This window comes from Argopecten irradians, chromosome 12 (assembly GCF_041381155.1).
Source record: "Argopecten irradians isolate NY chromosome 12, Ai_NY, whole genome shotgun sequence".
Lineage (NCBI taxonomy): Eukaryota > Metazoa > Mollusca > Bivalvia > Pectinida > Pectinidae > Argopecten > Argopecten irradians.
Window position 1 is genome coordinate 14740698 of NC_091145.1, and position 23829 is coordinate 14764526.

General features: G+C 33.1%; 1 protein-coding gene across 2 annotated transcripts; it reads left to right on the forward strand.

Annotated features, from left to right (window-relative positions):
- Positions 1-34: 34 nt before the first annotated feature.
- LOC138304712 (sugar phosphate exchanger 3-like) lies at positions 35-16220 on the forward strand. Of its 2 annotated transcripts, XM_069244947.1 has the most exons (18): positions 35-397; positions 878-1001; positions 2267-2359; positions 2757-2788; positions 3323-3374; positions 3782-3927; positions 4249-4345; positions 5171-5255; positions 5663-5755; positions 6310-6342; positions 8202-8302; positions 8705-8846; positions 9542-9567; positions 9874-9949; positions 10811-10915; positions 11201-11295; positions 12219-12290; positions 12734-16220. In XM_069244947.1, the coding sequence occupies exons 1-18, from the start codon at positions 348-350 to the stop codon at positions 12902-12904; spliced, it is 1593 nt and encodes a 530-aa protein (XP_069101048.1). In that variant the 5' UTR covers positions 35-347; the 3' UTR covers positions 12905-16220. The 2 variants fall into 2 exon arrangements, with proteins under 2 accessions (XP_069101048.1, XP_069101049.1); XM_069244948.1 differs by lacking the exon at positions 6310-6342.
- The last annotated feature ends 7609 nt before the right edge of the window (positions 16221-23829 follow it).

Below are 23829 nucleotides of genomic sequence, written 5' to 3' on the forward strand. Positions count from 1 at the left end.
CAAGCGTTTCTCTGACCCATACGCGGGTGTTTTGATGACAATCATGTGATTAAGGCTACACGAATGTGTGCTGCACAGTGGCCTTAATAAGCTTAAGTTATTACATGTATTTTCCCAACAATGGAAAAATAGAGTAAGAAGATGAAAGACAACTTTGTGACTTTAATCAAAGTATTCGATTTGCCGCAGACACACTCAATTTTGCACGGTAATTTGGGTGTAATTGTCTCATAACACGTCGTCAACTTAAGGCTCAACAGACAAGCGATTTTGTGACTTGGAACCCCCGGCTGTCTGGAAGTTTGAAGATCTGGTAATAAATTACCTTGGCTACCTAAGGAATCACAATGGCGTGGACGATATATCACGCTATTACCTTTGTTCTCACATTCATGAGGTAAGACAGATGTAAACAAAATTTGAAAAATGCAGACTTGGTTAGGAGAGTCTGGCCATATACAGACCAGCTTATAATAAAGTTTAACTCAAATTATGTAATTTAGAGGCATGTAAATTAAATGCTCTTGTTTTCTTTGTCTTATAGGCAGCTCATGATTCCAAATAAACAAATTAATTACAGTAGGCTACTGTATATAATTAACAAATAGTCTAGGGGTTGATTTTTTAACTAATTAAAATTTCAATGTTTACATTATGACAACGAATGCATCAGAGATTTAGATAGCACTGTATAATATGTATGTAAATGTGTATTAGAAAATAATCGAGACAAATGTATAATTACTTGGTATAAACCTATTGTTTATTCATTAAAATTTCTTTTATATATTTTCAGAATTAAATTAACTGTGTTAGAGTTAATTTTTAAATTTCAATTCAAGTATTTTTTTAATGTTTTAATTGTTTAATTGCACAGCTATGCATTTTTCCATGCAACCAGAAAAACGTTTAGTAATGTGAAGACAACAGTTTCAGAAGAATGGACCCCTTCACCCTACAATGTGTCACAGTGTAACAATGAAACCTGTCAACCATACGATGTAAGACCTTAACTAATAATAACCTATAGCTATTTCACCCTGAGGATGGATTTTCTTCTTTAAAGTGTCAATTCAATCTAGAGTACATTAAAATTTGCATATATTTTGGAAACAAACCAATTCTTTTAGTAGTTGGTTTTACTGTGATATGCCAGAAAAACCCACTGTGGTGAAATGTTCAAAATCGCATACGTCCACCATTACACATAGTGGTTAGATGTTCTGTATGCCAAACTCTGGCCCTTGCCAACGTAGCAAAGAAATTTTTTGTCTTGAACTACTCAAACCGCTCTTACAGTAGTGTACATGTGTTTACCATGCATGTTCTTGTCAAAAATATTTCATTGAGACATCAACTCCTCAGTGATTATGTATTGCATTTGTTTAACGTGCATGACTTTGGCTCACCAGTGTGGGTACAGCGTACATGATGTACCTGCTTAATCATATTGATACACAATTTGAATTTCAATGGTATCAATCAAAACACTTAACAATGTCATGAAATTTGTCAATGTTTTTATAAGGAATTAATTACAAAACATTTATTTCATAATTTGCTTTGTGGATAAGTCACAGATTTAGCCTCAATGAATTATCTTTTTAAATACTGAAAATGTTGATGGAAGGGGGAATAAATGATCGAATGTCAAGGGTAAATTATATAAACCGTAGTAGCTCATTTTTCAGGTACAGACCTCCCTTTTTATTTTATATTAGATAACTAAGATATTCCTGCCTATACCAGTATTTCACAAAATTCAAAAACATTACATTTAATTTGTTTGGCTATTTTTTCCAGGTGTGGAACTCTCATTTTGCTTTATAAGATATTCTTACCTATAATAAACAATATTCACAAAATTCATTTGCTCTACATTGTATTAAAGTGAACAGTCGGGCAAGGATGGCTAAAGTCGGTAAAAATGGTGTGAATGTATCCAATATAATTTCATATGAAATAGAAAAATAAATTCTCTCGTCAAAATCTGTCTGCGTACGAAGAAATAAATTTAAAGTATAGGAATCCTAAATCGTCCTCCCTGCTGACTATGTCCGTGGTTACATTTCCACGCAGCCTCGCTTTCAATGATTTCAACATTTCTTTATTTCAATGGTCAGAACTGGGAAACGTAAGCAGAACTTGACCGTCGTATTAATATCTGAGAACTTTTGGAAGGCCAATGAACGCATTTAGACTGATTTTCTTTGCCCGACTATTCACTTTAAATTATGTCACAGCTATGTATGGCTTATATTTCCAGGTATGGAACTCCCATAATCTGTTTAAGAAGAAAGGAGAGGACACAGAATTCCTGGGAGTTCTGGATGCTGCCTTTATGATCTCCTATGCTCTTGTACGTCTTCAAATCATTTTGTGTTATTTCAGAACAATACAATGCATTATACATGTACATTGTATATAATATAAGATATTTTAAAACTTAATACTGATATTTGAAAGCAAAAAATACTTATGGTAAGTCAAGATAGAATTAAGTAAATCAATAGCTCATATTTGTAATACAGTGATTTTGATAATGTCACAAGTAGAATAATTATTCTGATTATGAAAAATGTGATTGGTCTAGATTTTTTTTTTTTTTTTTTATAAATTATACCCATGTTCTTAATGATAGATAAATATACTTATTATAGTTCTGGTGTTATTATATGTATTACAATTCTTTATGTAAAAAATATATTGTTTTATGCAGTGACAATGACTTATTGATTGGCTCGGTTTTATTTCAGGGTCTATATATCAGTGGCATGCTTGGAGACAGGTATTTAAAAAAAAAAATCTTGATTTTATGTGGCATATACTTTTTAAGACAAAAACAGTTCAAAACTCCATCTGTCCCATAACTACTTAATATACAGCGAAGTGCCAAATTTCTTTCACATTTTTATGACGTCACATAATTTTGCTATTGTGAATATTGCAACAGTAAAGAATCATAACTCAAAAACCATATAACACCCCTACCTGAAAATTGCAGATAGTTTTACCCTATCTGAGATAATTAAGTTAATTTTAGCTTCAGTCCAGGGGAGATCATTTGATAAATATTTTGTCAAGATTAGGTTCTATGGTTACACAACCTGTGACATCTTCCTGCTGGTCTCTTACACCTACCTTAGACAATAACTGATAAAGATATCAGCCACAGATATTGGTACATCACTAGATACAACACATATATATAAATTGTTGATTTTCTCTGTAAGACTATTATATATCTACCTGGTATGTTGAAGAACAATTACTTACTGGTATATACTTTGTTTTATATGACCATTGTTTTTTCCTTTCTAAGGTTCAATTTGAGATATGTGCTGTCCTTTGGAATGTGTACCTCTGCAATATGTGTAAGTCTTATAAAGCAGGCAAATTTGTGCTGACCTGTTTATAGTCTGAAATGAAAAAAAAATAAAATAAGTAATATTTAATATTGATCTAAATGAACATAAGATATATCTCGTAACATGACATTGGTGTTGTGTATAAGTAATGTTTGAAATAGGTAATATGATTGTTTGGAATATGTTAAAACCTATAGTCTCTTACCTCTGTGTTACAAGTTTGAACCCACATTGGTTAAGTATTTGGGGGGAGGGAGGACAGGGTGGTAGTTGCTACATCTGATCCATAGACAGACAGAGTTTCTTCTGGGGGACTCTTCACGATTCACCTACACCTCTATAACAAGCATGTATTTAGCACAAAATGATTCACCCAAACTTGAGATTTGAATGTAATATTTCTCCTCCTTCAGGTATTTATCTTCGGATGTCTGTTTGAGTGGCTGCATTTCTATAATAAGTACATGTATGTGTTGCTATGGATACTGAATGGCCTGCTACAGTCCACTGGTTGGCCCACAGTGGTCGCTGTGATGGGGAACTGGTTTGGAAGGTCAAGGTCAGTATCAAAGTTGTTACTATTATTACATACAGTATTTTAACATTAAAATTTCAAAAAAATTCCAATTATGCCCTTGACAAGTTTATAGCCTAACTGCGTTGCTCACATCTGTAAAGTCAAGCACTGTAGCATCTCTGATCTTGTCTCGATCCAATACAATAATAGCTTTAGATATCCTCAGGAAAGATCATTTGCTGATTTGACTTTATTTTGGTTTACGATCAAGCAGAATTCTTGTAAGATATTATATGTCTCAGTCTCTTTATCGAGTTGGGACACTGGTATTCATAATTATTAAACAATAAAATGTTTGAACAGTCGAGGATTTATACTGGGTTTGTGGAGCGCTTGTGCCTCTGTAGGAAACATCATCGGTGCTCTCATGGTATCGTCCGTCCTGGATTACGGCTATGATGTAAGTATGTTAAGCCCTCCATAAGAGATGGATGTTTGAATTTAACTTTGCCATAAATTCCCCAAATTTAATATTTTAATATTTTGAACTATTAGTATCAAAGCATCATACATATGTGTACATATATATTGAAATGATTTCAAAGGTTTAGCCTCAGATCTCAGTCTGCGACTTTAAGCACTAGTCCGATGCCCATGACTAGTGATTTTACGGCCGGACTAGTGACAAGTGTAATGAACTAGTCCAATTGGACTACGTAGTGGTTCTGCACCCAATTAAAATCAGTGTAAAATGCTCTATTCTCAATAAGGATGGTCAATTGCATTTTCAACACATTTTCAATGTATTCTGTATGCGATTATTTCATTCTGAATGCATCATTTTGTGAGAATTTGCATTCATGAACTCATCTATTTAGACTGTACTTTGGATCAAAAATCGTAAAGTGATGATGACTGAAGCAAAACGGCTGTATACATGTATATTTAATTTTGACCAGTGATTAAATAACCGGACTACTAAATTTTTGGGTTTTGTTAGTCCAAATGACTAGCAGCGAAAAAATTTAATATCACAGACTGTGATCTGTTTTCTAGCAAAAACTTTCTAAATTGAATATATTTCACCAATCGCACGCTCCAATATTCAAATATTTAAGAGTTTTATTTTTAGTTCTTTTTTTTTCCCTGAGATAAGATGCTATGTTTTAACATAACTAACAAAGCGGAACATATATTGAAGACAGATCCTAAAAACGTGTTTGATAATATTTGATTTTTATTACATGTCCTATCTCCTAATAATATTTGATTTCTCTATTTCCAGTATGCATTCCTTGTTCCATCCACAGTCTTATTTGCTGGCGGCATCCTCAATTTCTTCGCTTTAGTGCCTTCACCAAAAGATGTCGGTAAGTTTACTATCATAATTATATAATATCATATGTTTAATATTATAAATATTGATACCAATGATCTTAAATTTGAATGCTATAATCAAATCTGAAGAATAATTTTGTATCAAAATTAACTGCAATTTGGATTTAAAAAACGTTAAATTGTTAACTTCTAGATATTGTTATTCCATATTACAGTGTAAAACATATATTCTGGGTTAGATGTGTCACTTAAGATTTAAATGATGATTAACATGAAACTAACTTCAAAAAAAATAATTATGTACGTAAGGAACATCTATGCAATGAATGTTTTAAGTTTTATTTTGAATTGAGCTTTTTTAAAGAATAAATCTTCAGTCAGATCAAAAATGTGTGATTTTTGTTCTAAACCTACAGTCAGTTTTGTTATCCTGCTACAGGCTTACCGATGGCTGATGAAGACAAACTTTGCCCAGCAGAGGAGAAAGTGTATGACAGTACGGGCAGTATAAACACTAGCCAGGTGGAAACAGGTGTGTATAACATCATAAACAGTTATCTCAGGTAAAATGTCATTAGCTGCAATGTATAAAATTCTGATTCACATGACCAAAGGAAAATGGAGATCCAAAATAGTACAATTGTTGGGCTAATTTCCTTACGGCCCCCAGTAGCAGGACCAAAAGGGTCAATTTGACTGCATTCATATAAACCACATCTTTTCTGAAACTAAGCAAGGGATATCATTCATATTTGACTGGTAGCATCCCTATAGGATGGGAATTTAAATAGTAAAAATTGTAATTGTAAGCCTGAGTTTTTGTGATATTTACTTAATTAACCAGGTAAGCGATGATCTTTGATCTTTAATATTTAACACACTGTGTGAGTCAGAATGAAAGATTCTATTGATTTTATTATGTAATTTATATTGCCAAAATAAAGCACATTATGTATAAAAATATATTTGCTAATCTATAAAAGATAATCAGCAAAGATCAACAACGTAAGTTTCCAGTTATAACATAATAAACCATTTATTTTCACTGACAAAAGAGACATTTTCAGATAAATTTCCTACTTTCAGACGATTTGCATGACTTAGAAGCTGAGTCTGAAGGTACACGTTATGTTGGATATGAATGTTACAGTAGATATATAGTATATATATCTCCTTGCTACCTAACCATGTGCTTGCTTTAGATTATTTCAACCTTTTGTTTGTTCAGTGTTTTCTTTTTAAACTCAAAAATCATCTTTGAATCTGTTAAAATAAAATACCTGATTATCATAAGTAGAAAAACTGCAGTTAATAAACTAAAATATTTATGAAATTATCTTTTGTTTTTCTTAATATCAGATATTAGTTACTAATAGTCACCTTCATATAATTTTTAGCTGTTTGTTCATTTATTTATATTTTTTACCTGATTACCCAGGTATGATGTATTTGTATAATTTCATATCAATTGTTCTTTTTATTTTTATTTTTCAAACTACATCATATCAATTGTTCTTTTTTATTTTTATTTTTCAAACTACATATTAAATAAATAAATTTGTTAATGAAATTTTAGATACAATATGCAATATTATTAATATTTTAAATCTATCAATAGTACAAATGAAAAAAAAAAATGGTGTCTGTAATTTTGACATTTACCATTGTCATAAACCCTTGTCTGGTAATAAGCCTGATCATACATGCATTTTTTCAATCCAGCAAAATGCAAATGTGGCTTTGATTGTTGCATGCTAAATTTGTATGGAGTATATTATATGCATGTTGGAGAATGGCTTTCGGATTTGATACCATTACTGATCAAATTACCAGTATTGTACTTTAAATTTTGCTTTTCCTACAATTGTATAATTTAGACAGGCTGAAAATGGTGATCATTTGATCATGTGATACGAGCATGAGTATTCCATATCTTTGTTTATTATTATTTTGATTATTTATTTTTGAAAATTGTTCATTTGCTAATTATTACTGTTGGGTTTCTGTGTGTAAAAACATTCATTTACCAGTACTTTTCTGAATTAGCTGGACTGTTAGGTGCTCATCACATAAAAGATGAAATCAGTAACATGATTGAAAAAGTTTTTATAATCTGTACAAAAAACAGTTAGAGGCTACAGAGATAATTTATAATCATCATAATAGTATAGAATTAATTCAGCACCAAAGGAAATTTCTATTTCTAATTTCTTCTCCCAGAATTAGAAATGTACCAAAGTATGCACTTACAGGCAATTGATAAATCCACACAGAATGTTGTGTTATAATCTATGATTATCTAAACCAGACATTAGTAGAACAGTTATGTAATACTACATAATCACTGTTCTGAATTACTATGTGCACCTATGAAGTATCTAAATTATATAACTGCACTTTCTATAACAATAATATATTTATACTCTAAAATAAAGAGTTACCTCCCTTACACCACAATCGTAATTCTATACCGTAGAAGCTTACACGCTAAGTCTACTCGATATTCTTTCAAAATATATATTGCAGACAGCCATATCCCATTCTATGTTTATTTCTGTTATAGCACCAATGATATGTACACATGTGTTAGTATCTTAGGTTGCTTCTGCTACACCAGGACTAATAGTTAAATATTTTCTATTAATGAATATGCTTAACAAAATACACCTAATCTTAATTGTCATTTGATTTTGAACGCTAACTACATATTACTTTAAGATGCAATCAAACTGGTTAAGTTTCATGAAGAAATGTTGAAGAAATTCAACGATATAAGAACAATACCATTTGGACATCACCATGGCAAATGTGAAGCTAATCAAATTTTGCACTTTGAGCATGAAAATCCTATTTTGTGGGTAAATACGCATTCAGTGCATTTTCTACTTGTCTTTTAAAAAAGGAACGGTATTAAACACGAACACTTTAGCTGCAGTGCTGTCTAATGGTAATGATTATTTTGATGTTGTTTCTTACAGAACCTCTTTTAGGCTCAAGTTCCAATGACAAGATAAGCAAGGCCGACTCAGAGAAGGCGGTGACGTTACGAGAGGCTATATGTTTACCGGGAGTAGCTTTGGTATGTACAGTCCAATACATACTGTATTCTACCTTATAAGGGCCCATCCCCTTTTTCCACGCCGAAAATTCACTTTCCTTGAATTTAAATTTTTTTTATAAAATGCATAGTAAAAATATGAATACCGTATACCTAGGTTCATATTTTCTTAATTTTACTTCTTTTCGCAAATTGATTTGTGGTGAACCTTGTGTAATAATGTTGTATAGGTTTCATTATACACCCGTCATTTTTTCAAGAGCCCTATCATGTAATCATAGAGAATGTGTAGCTTTCTTACCTACCCTAGGATAGGATAACAAAATATTGACCTAGTTTAAATGTGCAGTTCCAAGTTTCATAATAGGAAAAGTGTTGTTGTATTTTCAAATGATATTTATACATAGCTTTATTTACTTACAGTATTCCTTGGCCTATGCTTGTTTAAAGCTTGTCAACTACTCATTCTTTTTCTGGCTGCCGTTCTACCTCGCTAACTCATTTAACTGGTTAGAATCCACGGCAGACAAGGTGTCTATATGGTACGACATCGGAGGCATCATAGGTAAGGATTTGGTTGTGTGTATCTAAAGAAAAATGAAAAATTTAACATTCTAGATGTAGTACAGCTTGTATTCATCTCAATTAGGCCAAACAAAAAAAATATGTCTGTTTAGGATTACATTGGCAAAAAAAATTGGGTCGGTAGGTCAGGAGGATTTAAAAATAAAATCTTTAGTTTTCTTTCACTCTAAAAAAATGGGCAGAACTGGAGTCTGAGATCAAAATCCCAATTTAAAAAAAAAAAAAAAAAACCTAGAAAAATGGGGGGAAAAAAATTAGGGTCGGCCGGGTAACCCTAAACAGACATATTATTTTTTGGCCTGATGTATTATAAGAAATCATTATATTAAGCTTATGGTCTTTAATGAACTAGACATGGTAACGACTATGTTAAATGTCAATTTAATGCTACTGCGATTATAGCCTTAAAAACCTTCTCATTACAAGTTCATATTTATATGATACATTTTGAATTAGTTCTCACTATGTTCCATAAAAGTTAACTGCTCTTTTCTATTATAATACCATATAGCCAGTTATTTTACAGAAATGATAAGGTATTTCTGAAATTCTGCTTCGCTATCATTCGATTGACCCACAAAAATATTGAGTTGAGTAAGCTGTGAAATAATTTCTCCATTTCTATATATATGTAGTATACATAGACTAACCATTGTTTTCTTTTCCTCCATATAGGTGGGACTGTAGCAGGAATCATTTCAGTAAGTAAACTCTAATTAAGACTTTTTCATGGCTTAAATCACCTTCACTTACAATGAATGTTGATAAGTTGAATTTTGGAAAATATATGGTTTTTAAGGTACTTTTCCAAATTGATTTAATACAATAAAGATGTACAGGAAAACTGATTTATTAATTTGAAATAATTTTCATATTGATTTATAAATAGGTCATTGAGCTTAACAACTGCTACGGAATGATTTAAGATTATTCCAGATTCTAATTTTCATTTTTAAAATATATTTAATTTTATGTAGGAGTGTATCACATGAACCTGTTGTTTACAGGATCGGTTTGAGAAGAGGACGATAATTGTAATACCAATGCTTGTACTGGCTATACCATCTTTGTTTATATACAGTCGTAAGTGTTTCTTCACCATATTTTAACTTAAAGTGCCCTTGAATATTTTCTTTAAGTTAAAGGGACAATTCAATGAGGCTAATTCTTTTACATAACAAAAAAGCAAAATATGGCATAAATGCATATTTTCCTTATGAAACAAGAAATATTGAAAAATATTTTGATTGATACCATTGAAATTTCAAATTGTTGATCCATACGATTGAGCAAGTGTAACAAGTATGCTGTACCCATACCTGAGCTAAAGTAACGTAGTTAATCAAATGCAATACATAACCATTGAGGAGTTGGTGAAAATATATTAGATAAGAACATGCAGTAACACCTAATATGGTAATCACATTACTGTAAGAGCGATTTTGAGTAGTTCTAGACAAAAAACTTTTTACAGAACGTTTTACAGTTAAAGTGCCTCTTGAAATTATTTTTATTTTAAGTTAATACATGTACCTGGTATAAGAAAACAAAACAAAAAACATTCATTTAGTAAAAAATAAATATTGTTAGAAATATAAGAAAACTTGAATAGATTGTTGTCATATCCAACATTTAGACAATATACAAATTAGTTCTAGATGAATAACATTTTATCATTTTTTTGTCAAAGAGTATATAATACCAATATTATCAAATGCCTGATCATCATAGCTTGTCATTTGAAAACTGAAAATATGTTTACATATGTACCATCATAGGTTTTCTTATTGGTGCAGTGCAAATGTTGCACAAGTCTTAGTGTTATTGGTGAATGAAACATGTCCATCCAAATTTCTATTGGAAAAAAATGTCTGTTTAAACAAACACATATAAGATTTTGAAGTTTCGGTTATATTAAACTCTCATTTCATGTTTACTTTCCAGAATCGCCCAATAATCTGACCATTAATGGTTTGCTGATGACTATTGTGGGATTATTTGTCGGAGGAGTGTCGAATCTTATCAGTGCAGCTATAGCGGCAGACTTAGGTACCGTTTCATCATCTCTATTTTAAAATGCACCTTAATTATACATATAATACTAATGCTATTAGAAATAATCAAAATACAATGGAGTATTTAGATTTCAGCAAACTAAAACTGTTTTCACTTAAGAAAAATGAATGTTATATTACTCCATCAGTAAAAGTCGTCATGCTGAGAACCCGACAAAAATGTACTTAATGTTAAAACAGACTTGATATTATGTGCAGTTTTATACCCAAAACTGTTGGTTTAAGTGTTGAGGTTTGAGTGTATGATTTGTGTTACCAGGGCGACAGGGTCCAGTGGCTGGGAATCAGAAGGCCCTGGCTACAGTAACTGGTATCATTGACGGAACAGGAAGTGTTGGGGCAGCCATTGGCCAGGTTTGTAGCACCACCTATACCTTTGGTTTCCTCTTTAACGGTTGTAATTATGATCAATAAAAGGTGTAAAATAACATGTTATTGAGATATATTCACCTTTAATACTGTATTTGCCATAATAAGCACCTAGTGCGCGTAAAGATGCTCCACCGCTGACAAATGGTATTTTTTCACTATCAAAAACAGGAGCAGACGATGTAATATTTTTCTTCCGTTGCAAAAGTTACTTAATTTACACCATTACCACCATTGAAAAGTTTGAGCTTCTAATTTTACTTCAAGTTAAAAATATGAAAAATTATAAATTGCATCCCGAAAAAATTCCATGGCACTATATTCTATATGGAATGAAGCACTGATTGCGCATGCACCAAAGGCAAAATAAATTATTTTATATTATTTTTTGTGTTAATTAGGCATATATATACACGATTAAACACAAATTATTGTTCGAATGATGAATATCATTTATGCTGTGTCGGCGGTGGAGCATCTTTAAATAATTATAACAAAAATGAAATTTAATTTGTGGACGAAAAATGTCAGCCATATGTTAAATCTTTCTGTACTCGTGGTACATTAATCTGTTACAGTAAACATGTATATGTCTTTTATCCTTTGAGACGCATTATCATGTCGTGATTCACATGTAAAAGACTGGCATGTTCATGTAATCTGGGAAACAATGCTGATGTTAGAGGCATCACATGTTTTAAAACATAAGTACACCTCTGGGATGAGAGCTTTTATACATCTTCAACTCTAGGGGGAGGGGCACTTATTACGGCGAATATGGATGTACCTTTATCTTGAATACTATCAGAAATTAAGATATATAATAAAAGCTATTTCAGAATTAACAGCCATTTAAAAATCCTTTTAACTATAATTGTACATTATGATTTTACCTGTTTCATCCACAGTTACTTGTACCAGCTATACAGAAGGTGGCTGATGGTAACTGGGTCCCAGTTTTTGTCTTCTTCATGATAATGGTAAGCATATATTGTGTACAGTAAAACCTGACGAGGTAATCACCTCTTTTGAAAAAACACCTGCTTATTTTAATAAGACCACCTTCCTGGGTCATCAATGGCCAATTTCAGAAACGAGTTTATCTGTTAAGACTACTTGATGATAAAGACCCTTTTTCCATGTCCATTGGGATTGACTTCATACACATGATTGACAGTATTCTGACAAGCAGGTGTAATGAAACATACAAAGTTCATGTAATGACGAGGAAAACTGAATTCAGGACAGCAAGTTTCAGCTTTAACTAATCCACCCCTAAAGACACATTGGACTGTCCTAGTTCAAGGACTAGAACAATCCATAATGAAGTTTCAGGGGTGAATGGGATAATTTGCTCTGTATTGGATCATTATTACCCACCATCACTGTACAATGTATTTAACAGATTTACATTCTATTACAGACATTCCTGACCGGTGTGTGTATATTTCCACTGTTTATTAGAGAAGTGAAGGACATTAAAAAGAACTATGTGTGTTCCTGGTTTGGGGGATTACAGCGAGTTCCCCTCTACGCCGACAACAGTTTTGATGATGAAGATGAATTTGTCGTCATACCCGACCAAATATCTTGATAGTTACATAACTTTAAGTCATACCGGTATTTTTATATGTTATAAAAAGTATTTTTTCTACACCATATAATCGGGATTGTTGGAATGAAGGTATGTTAGGTACACAAAATGTTATGACATGTGTCTTGTTTACTTTCTAAAGATACGTTTATTTTTTTTCAAATTGTTAAGTCATAATGTGAAATTGTTCTACTGTATTTTCATTTGCAAGTGATTTTTTGTTGTTGTTTTTTTTTTAAGTGGTATTCTCAAAAAAAAACAAATTGGTCAGAATTTAATGTTTACACTACCTTTTCTTTGATTGGAATTCATTAAAAGGAAATAAAATGTGATTAAAATTTAATTACAGGTAGCATAAAATTGATACGCAGCAAGGTCAGTCACAAAAACAATAACCTTGACAATTGCTTCATAGCATATATTTTTTATTGAAATTGTGAAAACATTATTTTGGGCATTCAAAGAAATGTGAAGTCATAATAAATCTCTTTATGTATATCTTTAATATAATACACAGAAACTGTTATTATGTTCATATATGCTTTGAATGAATTTGTTTTTTGTTTAAAATGTATATGTATGTGAAGATATTTCTGGGATTTTCCAGCATTCATAGATTGTGACTAAAATTCTGTTAATGATAAGATATGTATAAGTGATAAGTATTTCCTATGCCATGTGATGGGCACGGATATAAGATATATATATATATAGCTTAATTTTATTACTATCCAGTTGTTGATTTAATCTTTTTATGAGCTGAAATTATTAGTTTATCTTTGGCTTATCTTAGCATAAAGATCAAAAGAATGGAATGAATTAATCTATTTTTTTCTATCCTGTATTTTTAGAACAGTATTGATTGTTACATCATGTGTTTTTTAGTGCAAAGTCATAGAAAACAACATAAAGTTATGAAGCTAACAATCCGTTCCTACTGTCAAGAGGAGACAAATCTGTCAAATGATTTGTCAAATGATAAAACAGACCGACAAGAGGAGATAACTCTGTCAAATGATAAAACAGACCGACAAGAGCAGATAACTCAGTCAAATGATAAAACAAAACAGATTAATCTTGCCAGGTACATAGTGATATTTGTTGGGGTGTACATTTTTGTGTTATTTTGTAAGTGATTTCTGTTATATAAATGATATGATTGTGTCTTTACAAAGACTGAGGTACGCATGATCTGCTTATACTGTAGGCACCTACACCAGATGTACTATAGAATTGTTTCCATAAATATTATATTTAAAGATGCTCCGTCGCCAACAAAGCATACGTGATATTCATCATTTGAACAATAATCGGTGTGTAATCGTGTATATATCTGTCTAATTAACACAAAAAATAATATCAAACAATTTATTTTGCCTTTGGTGCACGCGCAATCAGTACTTCATTCCATATAGGATATAATGACACAGAATTTTTTCGGGATGCAATTAATTATTTTTCATATTTTTAACTTGAAGTAAAATCAGATGCTCAAACTTTTCAATGGTGGTAATGGTGTAAAATAAGTAACTTTTGTAACTGAAGAAAAATACTAAATCGTCTGCTTCAGTTTATGATAGTGAAAAAAAACCATTTGTCAGCGGTGGAGCATCTTTAAGGATAACATATCCTTTAATATTAAATATTGGTTTTACATTACTCTATTCAATTTAGTTTTGTAATTAACTTTAATCACATTATGTTTTACTTTACCATTTTATATGGATGTCCTCAGAAACACATTGATATCTCAGTGTTTTGTTCTTAAAACTATTTCATTTTAAATAGGAAAGGGAATGTCTTATCTGGAAATTATACTAAATCAGTTTTATTTTAATTTCTACCAAATTTCTATGTTAATAGAGGTATTTCAATAAGGGCTGTTATGAAATAAATATTTTTTTTTTCTTTACCATCATAATACATATACCAATACCTCATTTCATTACCTAATTTTAATAGAAATATATATTTTCACATTTTTAAGCAAAACTATTACATATATTTTAAAAGAAAACAATGTTTGAGGAGGAAAATTTAATTGTATAATGTACTTTTAATTGAATGATATGTGATAAAAATTTATTGCCATCTGAGATTTTTTATTTCAAATTTTAAGCAACTCAATAAATAGTTTTAATGAACTTGTATATAAATCTGTAGGTTTTGTTCCAGTTCTTATCAAGCTGGTTAAATATTGATACTTAGAAACTGCCATGTAAAGTATATAAATGTGAGTTTATATTTTACATGTTACGGTACTATAAACTTACCGTATTCGCCCGCAACTAAGAACCCCCTCCCAGAGAATAGGTGGGTGGGGGTCTAATTTTAGTTGAATACGGTAGATATTTCCACAAGTGATGTGCATTTTAAAATCTTTTTCAGTGTTTTTTACATGCATTTTCATGATAGATACACTTTCAGACTTTTAACAACATAGTTCCTACTATATGATGTGAAAAAAAACATACACAGACAAAATTATTCAAGTGACCCTCACATTTACAGTATTTATTCTGTAAATCAGATAGGGACTTAAATTGACCAGAGTGTTCATGTAATATATTGACATCAACCTACCTGGTCTTAATTATTATTTAATAATGTTTTAATTGTTTTCTCATCATTTTGACATTCAGATACATTTTGGACAATATTGTATTATGCTAAGGTGCACAGTGTTGTTGATGTGTACAGTTCAAAGTTCACACTGTATAGGATCGAATCTGAAGATAGGTACAACTCGAAGCAAGATAATGCAAAATCAGACAGGATCTAAAATAATATTCTATTGCAGAGTATGAGCAATATTTTTACCTTCTACTTATTATAAAAATCATCAGATAAAATTCGTTTAGAAATTTGGTCATATTATACAAGGTTAAGTTTAAATGTATGATAGAATTATCTCGGATACTGTCCGATCTGCCATTATTGTGCTACATGTGGTACCTATACCCGGTGTATTGATTGTGACGTCATTTTTTGTGAGTGAATCTTGCCTCATATTCAGTGGAAAATATGACTGTATATATCCATTGACACATGACCTCACAATCCGATACCTATCCACAAGGGCAGACAACTGTAATTACAAATGCTGAATACATGTAACATACAGATGTATAAGCTGATGTTATGTAGACTATTGATGGTACTTATTGTTTTAATAACTTGCATGCTCATGTAAAGTATATTCTTTATTTCACCTGATTGTATGCATGCTGTTTATTCATATCTGAAAGTTAGTTCTCAACCATTTTATTTTAATGAAATTAAAAATAAGTTTTTAAATAAAAATCTGCAAATTATATTTATGACTTGTTTGTTTCCATAATAAAACTCTGCTTAATTGTAGTGTAGTGTCTTAAATAGCTGCAATATTGTAGCTCAAAAGACTTCTTTAGAGCTACAATTGGTGCCTATTACTGCTAATGGAGCAAAATAATGATCGTGCAAATCATTATTAAAATGTCTGTATGTATTTTATCCTACTTGTTTTATATCGCCTAACTACTAGGCAATAAAACTGAATCTTATAAAATATCAAATTTATAGCGAGACATTATTTTTGTGTCGCCTGCAACGCAAGGGCGACACTTAGGTATCACTATGTCGGCGTCGGTGTCGGCGTTGGCGTCCGGGAAACGGTTTCCGTGCGATAACTTAATTATTCATTGTCCGATTTCAACCAAATTTGGTATACTGCTTTATATCAATGAGATCTCGGATGAGTTCGATACTGGTCAAAATCCGTCAATATTTGCAAGAGTTATGGGATTTAAAATCGTCAAAACAGATAAATCAATGGTTTCCGTTCGATAACTTAAATATTTATTGTCCAATTTCAACAAAATTTTATGAATTGCTTTATATCAATGAGATCTCGGATGAGTTCAATATTGGTCGAAAACTGTCAATTCTTCTAGTGTAGTGTCTTACAATGATGAGACAAAAGACGTTTTAGAATACCATTTAATTCTAGTGTTGGGCCTTACAATGATGAGACAAAAGACGTTTTAGGATACCACTTAATTCTAGTGTAGGCCTTACAATGATGGGACAGAAGACGTTTTAGATTACCACTTAATTCTAGTGTAGGGCTTTACAATGATGAGACAAAGGACGTTTTAGAATACCACGTAATTCTAGTGTAGGGTCATACAATGATGAGACAAAGACGTTTTAGGATACCACTTAATTCTAGTGTAGGGTCATACAATGATGAGACAGAAGACGTTTTAGGATACCACTTAATTCTATTGTAGGGCTTTACAATGATGAGACAAAAGACGTTTTAGATTACCACTTAATTCTAGTGTAGGGTGAGACAAGAGACGTTTCAGAATACCACTTAATTCTAGTGTAGGGCTTTACAATGATGAGACAGAAGACGTTTTAGGATACCACTTAATTCTAGTGTAGGGTCATACAATGATGAGACAAAAGACGTTTCAGAATACCGTGAATGAATAGTTTTACGTACCGTGACGCTAAATATAACGTTTCGGGGCACGAGAAAAGATAGGAAATGGAGTAGGAAGAGCAAAGTATATAGAGAAAGCATAGAGTGAGGAGTCGTCTGCTATATCTATATATCTATTAATTTGGAAGACGACTCCTAGATCCTAAAATGTCCTATCATGGCATCGTCTAGCAGTAACTAGCCCTACCCATCAAGAGCAGGGGGAAAGGAAGGAACCTACATGTAGCCTATCAATTTGGTATATAGATTCTATAATTTGGAAGCCCTTCTAATTTATCTATGTAAAAATATCTAAACTATAACCTGTACCTATACCTAACCTCTGGGCCGGCGTTATCACACCTACTCTTCATCGAAAGACCGCAGAAGGGTTTTTATCGTGCAAGGCTGGGCATCCTCACACGGGACACCGTCTTTAAGTTCCATCCGACGGACTAAGTGTTAGTAGTTAGTGGTTGTCGTGCGCATGCTCGTGAAATTTTTATGGTGTCCCTACATTAAAACACAAACCAAGACTTACTCCTTACGAAAACTATTCATCTTGCCAATGTCTCTTCTTTCTGTCTAGCCATACCTTTCTTTCGACACATAATACTGTACATTCCGACGGTTTTTTTTAAAAATATAATTGTGCATATTGTGACATTAGTTTTGTGAGGGAGTAGAGAATTTTAGTAGGACGACTATGGGGGGTTATTATAGAAATTAAAGAGGAAGTTGAGCCGAAAGTGCATGTATGGATAATTTGGAGAATAAATAGATAAAGATGAAAAAAAAATGGATATATAAATAAATAGATAAATATTTCTACGATAGTGGACAACAGAGTGGGAGATAGAAACATGAGGACAGGAATGGGGATTGTATATGGGGCTCGGGGGGGGGGGGGGGGGGGGGGGGGTGGGTGGTTGTCGATGGATACATTTGTATGTGTGGTGTGTGAACTCCCGATGCCATTTGTTGTGAACTTGTGATGTTTGAATTATCCCTATATATGTTTTGTGACGTGGTGTCAGTATTGATGTATGTTTGTGGAGAAAAGGAATAGACAGAAGGTAATGGGGAGGAATTTAGTGCTATGTTCATTATGCGATTGATATGGATCGTTCAATGGCTAAATTGTCCCTGACGAGGGAAGAAGCCATACAATCAACATAATTTCCTACCGTAAGTGTATGCTTGATGTGATATATTTGATTATTTTGGTATGTTTTATAGTGCGATTGATATGGATCGTTCAATAGCTAAATTGTCCCTGACGAGGGAGGAAGCCATACAATCAACACCATTTCCTATCGTAGGTGAATGCCTGTTGTGATATTGGTGGTCAAGAGGGGGGTGTGTGTGGGGGAGGGGGTGGTTGAGAGAGAAAAAGATAGAGTGGAAGGAGGGTGGTGGAAAAAGATAGAATTTTAGGTAGTGAGTGAGGACGTAGAAGATATAGAGGGAATAAAGAACAGAGTGTGAAGGCCAATCAGGTTCACCACCCCGACCTATTTCTGGGCAACCCATAGTAAGGATATGGCGATGGTTTATTGAATGGATTTCACTCTTGGATAGTATGAAGATAGCTGAGAGGGGTTGGACGAAGTATGATGGTCATTCAGATCCCCCGCCCCGACCTATTTCTAGGCATCCCATAGTAAGGAAATGGTGACGGCTTATTGAATGGGGTACGTACTTAGTTCCAGGTATGTGTTTGTTGTATAAGGAAACCGAGAAGAGAGAGAGAGAGAGAGAGAGAGAGATGGTATGTTGGCCAATTAGGTCCACCGCCCGACCTATTTCTAGGCAACCCATAGTAAGGAAATGGTGACGGTCTACTGAATTGGTTACATGCCATGTTCCTATTTGTGTGAGTGTTGTATATTAGGGATAATGCGTGTTATATCTTGTCATAAAAATCTATTGTTCTGAGAAAGTTGAGTAAAAGTGTGTGGACTATGCTCTGTTTATCCAGTGAAGCTAGACAATGGTTGATGGACCTTATGGGAATATGATGCTTATTGAGTTCCCTGAGAAGTTCTAGTCTTGCCGAAAAATGTTTAGAACAAAAGAAAAAAACATGATCAATAGTCTCTAGATTACCACAAAATTCACAATTGGGTGACATGTGTCTTACCATAATACTTATGTTTGATCTTAACTTAGTTTTGCCTAATCTAAGCCGTGTGATAATTCTATCCTCGGTTTTGGAGTGTCCGAATAGTCTAGGTTTCCTAACTGGTTTGTCTAAAATCTGCCTTAAATTATTAGAACTGTCTTCCCAAATTTTGTCCCACTTCTGATCTATAGCTACATTGAGAGAGAGAGTAGGCTTCAGTTTTGGTAAGTCTGACATCTACATCAGTTACGTTATGACCAAGAGCTTCCCTAGCTAACCTATCAGCAGCTTCGTTACCTGGAATATCTACATGAGATGGTACATAAACAAATTCTACTGTTCTACCCTGATCTGATATGAGTTGTAGGGAACAAAGAATAGAGTTGAGGGTAACTGGTCGAGTAGTGTTTCCGGTTTCAATAGATTGAAGGGCCGAAAGACTATCTGATAGAATAAATGCCTTATCTGGTTTGGTCTGATCTAATAAACGTAATGCTAGGCCTATAGCTATAGCTATAAGTTCACTGGAGTACACAGAGCAGTTGTCCGAGATCCTAACCGATATGTTTGTGTTGTCGTCAGAGGAAAAACACCTAGACCTACTCTACCTGTTGTTGGGTTTTTGGACCCGTCAGTATAGTATTTTATGCTATCACTATATTTATCCTCTATAGTTGCCATTGATATTACCTTAGCGCCTATCCAATACTTAAGAATGAGTTTCTCTCCTGAGATTTAGTGGCAATGCGCCGGATTCAGCTAATAAACTAACTGACGAGTGTTTTTAATGGCCCCTAGTGCTATTCTAAGTGCCCTATGCTGTATTTACGTCTAGCTCACTGAGTACGTTATCTGAGGCCGAATGATATACAATGTACTTGACAACCATAATCTAATTTGGATCTTATCAGGGCTCTGTAAATATTCAAAAGTGTGATTTTATTAGAGCCTAGATTGTTGCCAGAAACATATAGAAGTGTGTTAAGGACCCTTTTACATTTTTCCTTAATGCATTGTATATGTGGTCTCCATGATAGTTTTTGATCTAAAATCATTCCTAAATATTTTCACTTTGTTAACGTACTCAATGCGCTTGTCGCCTAGATATAGATCTGGTTTTCTAGTTTTCCTAGAGAAAGACATAGCTACTGTTTTATCCTTAGAGATTTTAAAACCCCATTTTATCAGCCCAGTCCTGAAGACCACGTGACCGCCTAGCTCATTATCTCTGAACCGTAGTTGACAATACCCGTAAATCACGACCAAAAACCAACCGCCTAACAGCTAGGCGAATCGTTGGGTGGGACTTAATTTTTCATTCATTCAAAGCAATATCCTGACGTATTATCAAAAAAAATTTTGGGGCTGCACAAATCCTTTAATGAAAATCATTGATCGGACTACAAGTTTAAACAGTTTTAATGTCGTTCTGAGGTTATTATCCTAAAGATATTCATACAAGTGCTCCACCGCCGACAGAGCATAAATGATATTCATCATTTGAACAATAATAGGTGTTCAAATCGTGTATTCATATGTCTAATTAACACAGAAAATAATATAAAATAATTTATATATAATTTGCCTTTGGTGCATGCACAATCAGTACTTCATTCAATATAGGATATAGTGCCACGGGTTTTTTCGGGATGCAATTACTTATTTTTCTTACTTATAATTTAAAGGGACTAAATCGCTAAAAAAATCATGTAATAAAAGATAAAAAGAATTATAGGACTAAAATTAATTGTAAAAGTTGTGTACTTTGTGTTAATAACAATATTTAAAAGTTTGTATAACAATTTTGTTCAAAATGGAGAAAAACTGAAAATAAATAGGACCGACCTAGTCACTATTTCATATTATTATCTTTCGGCGAGTGTAAACAACCCCTATGTGCATGCGCGACGCGTGAACATTCCAAACATCCGATCGAAGGAAATCTCATCTGTCTAATGGACATATCTACTATCGACTGAAAACACAAATTTATCGACTACAGGTTCCTGATTACTGTGTTAATCTAATAAACGTTGAAACGTATGCAAAAGTTTTGTGAAGAGTTTCTAAGTGTAAATAATCCTATACTGTACAGGTTTTTGTAGCCATAAAGAAGGGTTTTCATTATATTATATGGTTTTATACTTGCTTCTGCCATTATTTTATTTTCATTTGTCATGATATTATGTACTATTCCGCTAAACCTACCAATATTATTAGGCTTTTAAAAAAATGGCCTAATATATAGACTTTATAACAAGGAAAAAATGACGAAAAACTAATAATATAGGCATGTTTAGCGGACTAAGTAAGTACGTGTATTTCTTTTATCATTATATCAATATTTGATATTCCGTATACATTGTATATCCTTAGTTATAATGTCTATCCGTCTAATGGGCATTCCCTATATATCTCTAGTTATAGTCTTTGTCCGTCTAAATGGACTTTCCTTATATAGCCCTAGCTATAATATATATCCTTCTAATGGAAATTCCCTATATATCCTTAGTTATAGTGTCTATTGGTCTAATGGACATTCCACTATATGTCACTAGTTTATATAACTTTTTTACATCTGATTTACTTTTAAAAAAATCAGCCTAACTATATATCTAAATTTTATGTGTACTTTTATGTATTCAAAGCAAAATATACCTTACATATACATTGTAGACCTATGTACATATATATGTTTGCTTAATAATGTACATGTACACACCTGTATTCATGTATAATATATACATAATTAACGGGTGAAAATACCTCTCACTTCTTGTCATATTTCCATCAAATACTCTAAAGCTTCATAGAACTATGCTGTTTTACTTGACAATGTAGATACAGGGGCGTAGGAAGCGGGTGTGGGAGGTGGGGGCGGGGTTGGAGGGGGGTCGGGGGGGGGGGGCAATTGCCTCCCCGTTTCCCAGGACGAGGGCAAACATTTCTTGTTTTCGCCGACTGAAATGTTCTAAAATTGCACATTTGAAAGAAAAAAAAGGTCCTCCTGCACATTTTCGTGAACTAGACTTAAAATGTCAATCAGGGGATTCTACGTACTATTTTAAAAAAAATGTCTCTTAAAAGATTCATCTGTTTTATATGACTTAGCAAAACAATTAATTCATTATTATTTTGTGTTAAACAACAATGTACCGATGGTGTGAAGCCAGTATGTTCAGATCGAGTTGCATAGATATGACGGCATTCACAATTACCAATTATTAATGCAGGTAACTTTAAATAAAACAAAAAGTATTATGTTAAGAATGCTTTAAAATCTTTAAGATATATTGTAAAACTCATCACAACCATTCTAAATCTAATATTTTTACCCGGGGGGAGACCCTCGGACCTCCTCAAACACCCAAATCTCGCGCCTTCAGGCGCTCCCACATTCATCAAAATGCATCGTAAAATGCTAAATCGTAATGTATTTCCCGGGGGAGACCCCCTGGACCCCTCAAACACCAAATTCTCGCGGTTTCGGCGCTCGCAAATTCATCAAAATGCATCGTTAAACTCATCGTAGCCATTCTAAATCGTAATGTTTTTTTCTCGTAGGAGATTGTCGAACAACCCCCCCCCCCCCCCCCCCCAAACACCAAAATATCGCACCTTTGGCGCTAGCATGGCAATTTGCGTATTCATTAGTTTCCGTTTATCGACGCCACTGTCTATAAATGTGTACAAGGATTCTATTCGACGATATATGAAAAAAAAGTTTATAAAGTATACATGGTTGTGTGTTGAATTAAAGAATCAATCTCCTCCTGTGGGTGCGGGGCGAGGAGGGGGGTCCAAATATTGAGGACCTTTGCACCCCCCCCCCCCCCCCCATTACGTTTCTTTGTATCGGCTATTACGCTTAATCAGGCCAATGTAACCGATAAAATATAAGTTGCCTTTTAGTGGTGTTATTACATCTATATCCATTAGCCGGATGAGATTTTCAGCGACCTCGATTCCGAACTCAAAGATGCACTCGGTTCTTTCCGTTGTAAACATTCAATGCCGACAGATACAATTTCTTGTTGTGTTTGGCGATATTTTAACGTTGATAAACATTGCCAATAGTTAAAATTAAATGTTGTAATTTTGAAAACTTTCTAATTTCAGGTATAAGAACGTTTGTAGGAAGTCAAAAACTCTAAGAAATCTATGTAAATCTAATGATTTAGTAACTTTAAAGTAAAATTAGAAGCTCAAACTTTTCAATGGTGGTAATGGTGTAAAGTAAGTGGTTTTTTTAACCGAAGAAAATAACTAAATCGTCTGCTCCTGATTTAGATAGTGAAAAAATACCAATTGTCAGCGGTGGAGCATCTTTTA

Bases quoted from the DNA above. Each gene is read 5' to 3' on its own strand.
- LOC138304712 (XM_069244947.1), top strand. From the start codon at position 348: ATGGCGTGGACGATATATCACGCTATTACCTTTGTTCTCACATTCATG. The intron at 2,360-2,756 runs GTACGTCTTCAA...GTTTTATTTCAG, and splicing joins TTATGATCTCCTATGCTCTT to GGTCTATATATCAGTGGCAT. The intron at 8,847-9,541 runs GTAAGGATTTGG...TCCTCCATATAG, and splicing joins CGACATCGGAGGCATCATAG to GTGGGACTGTAGCAGGAATC.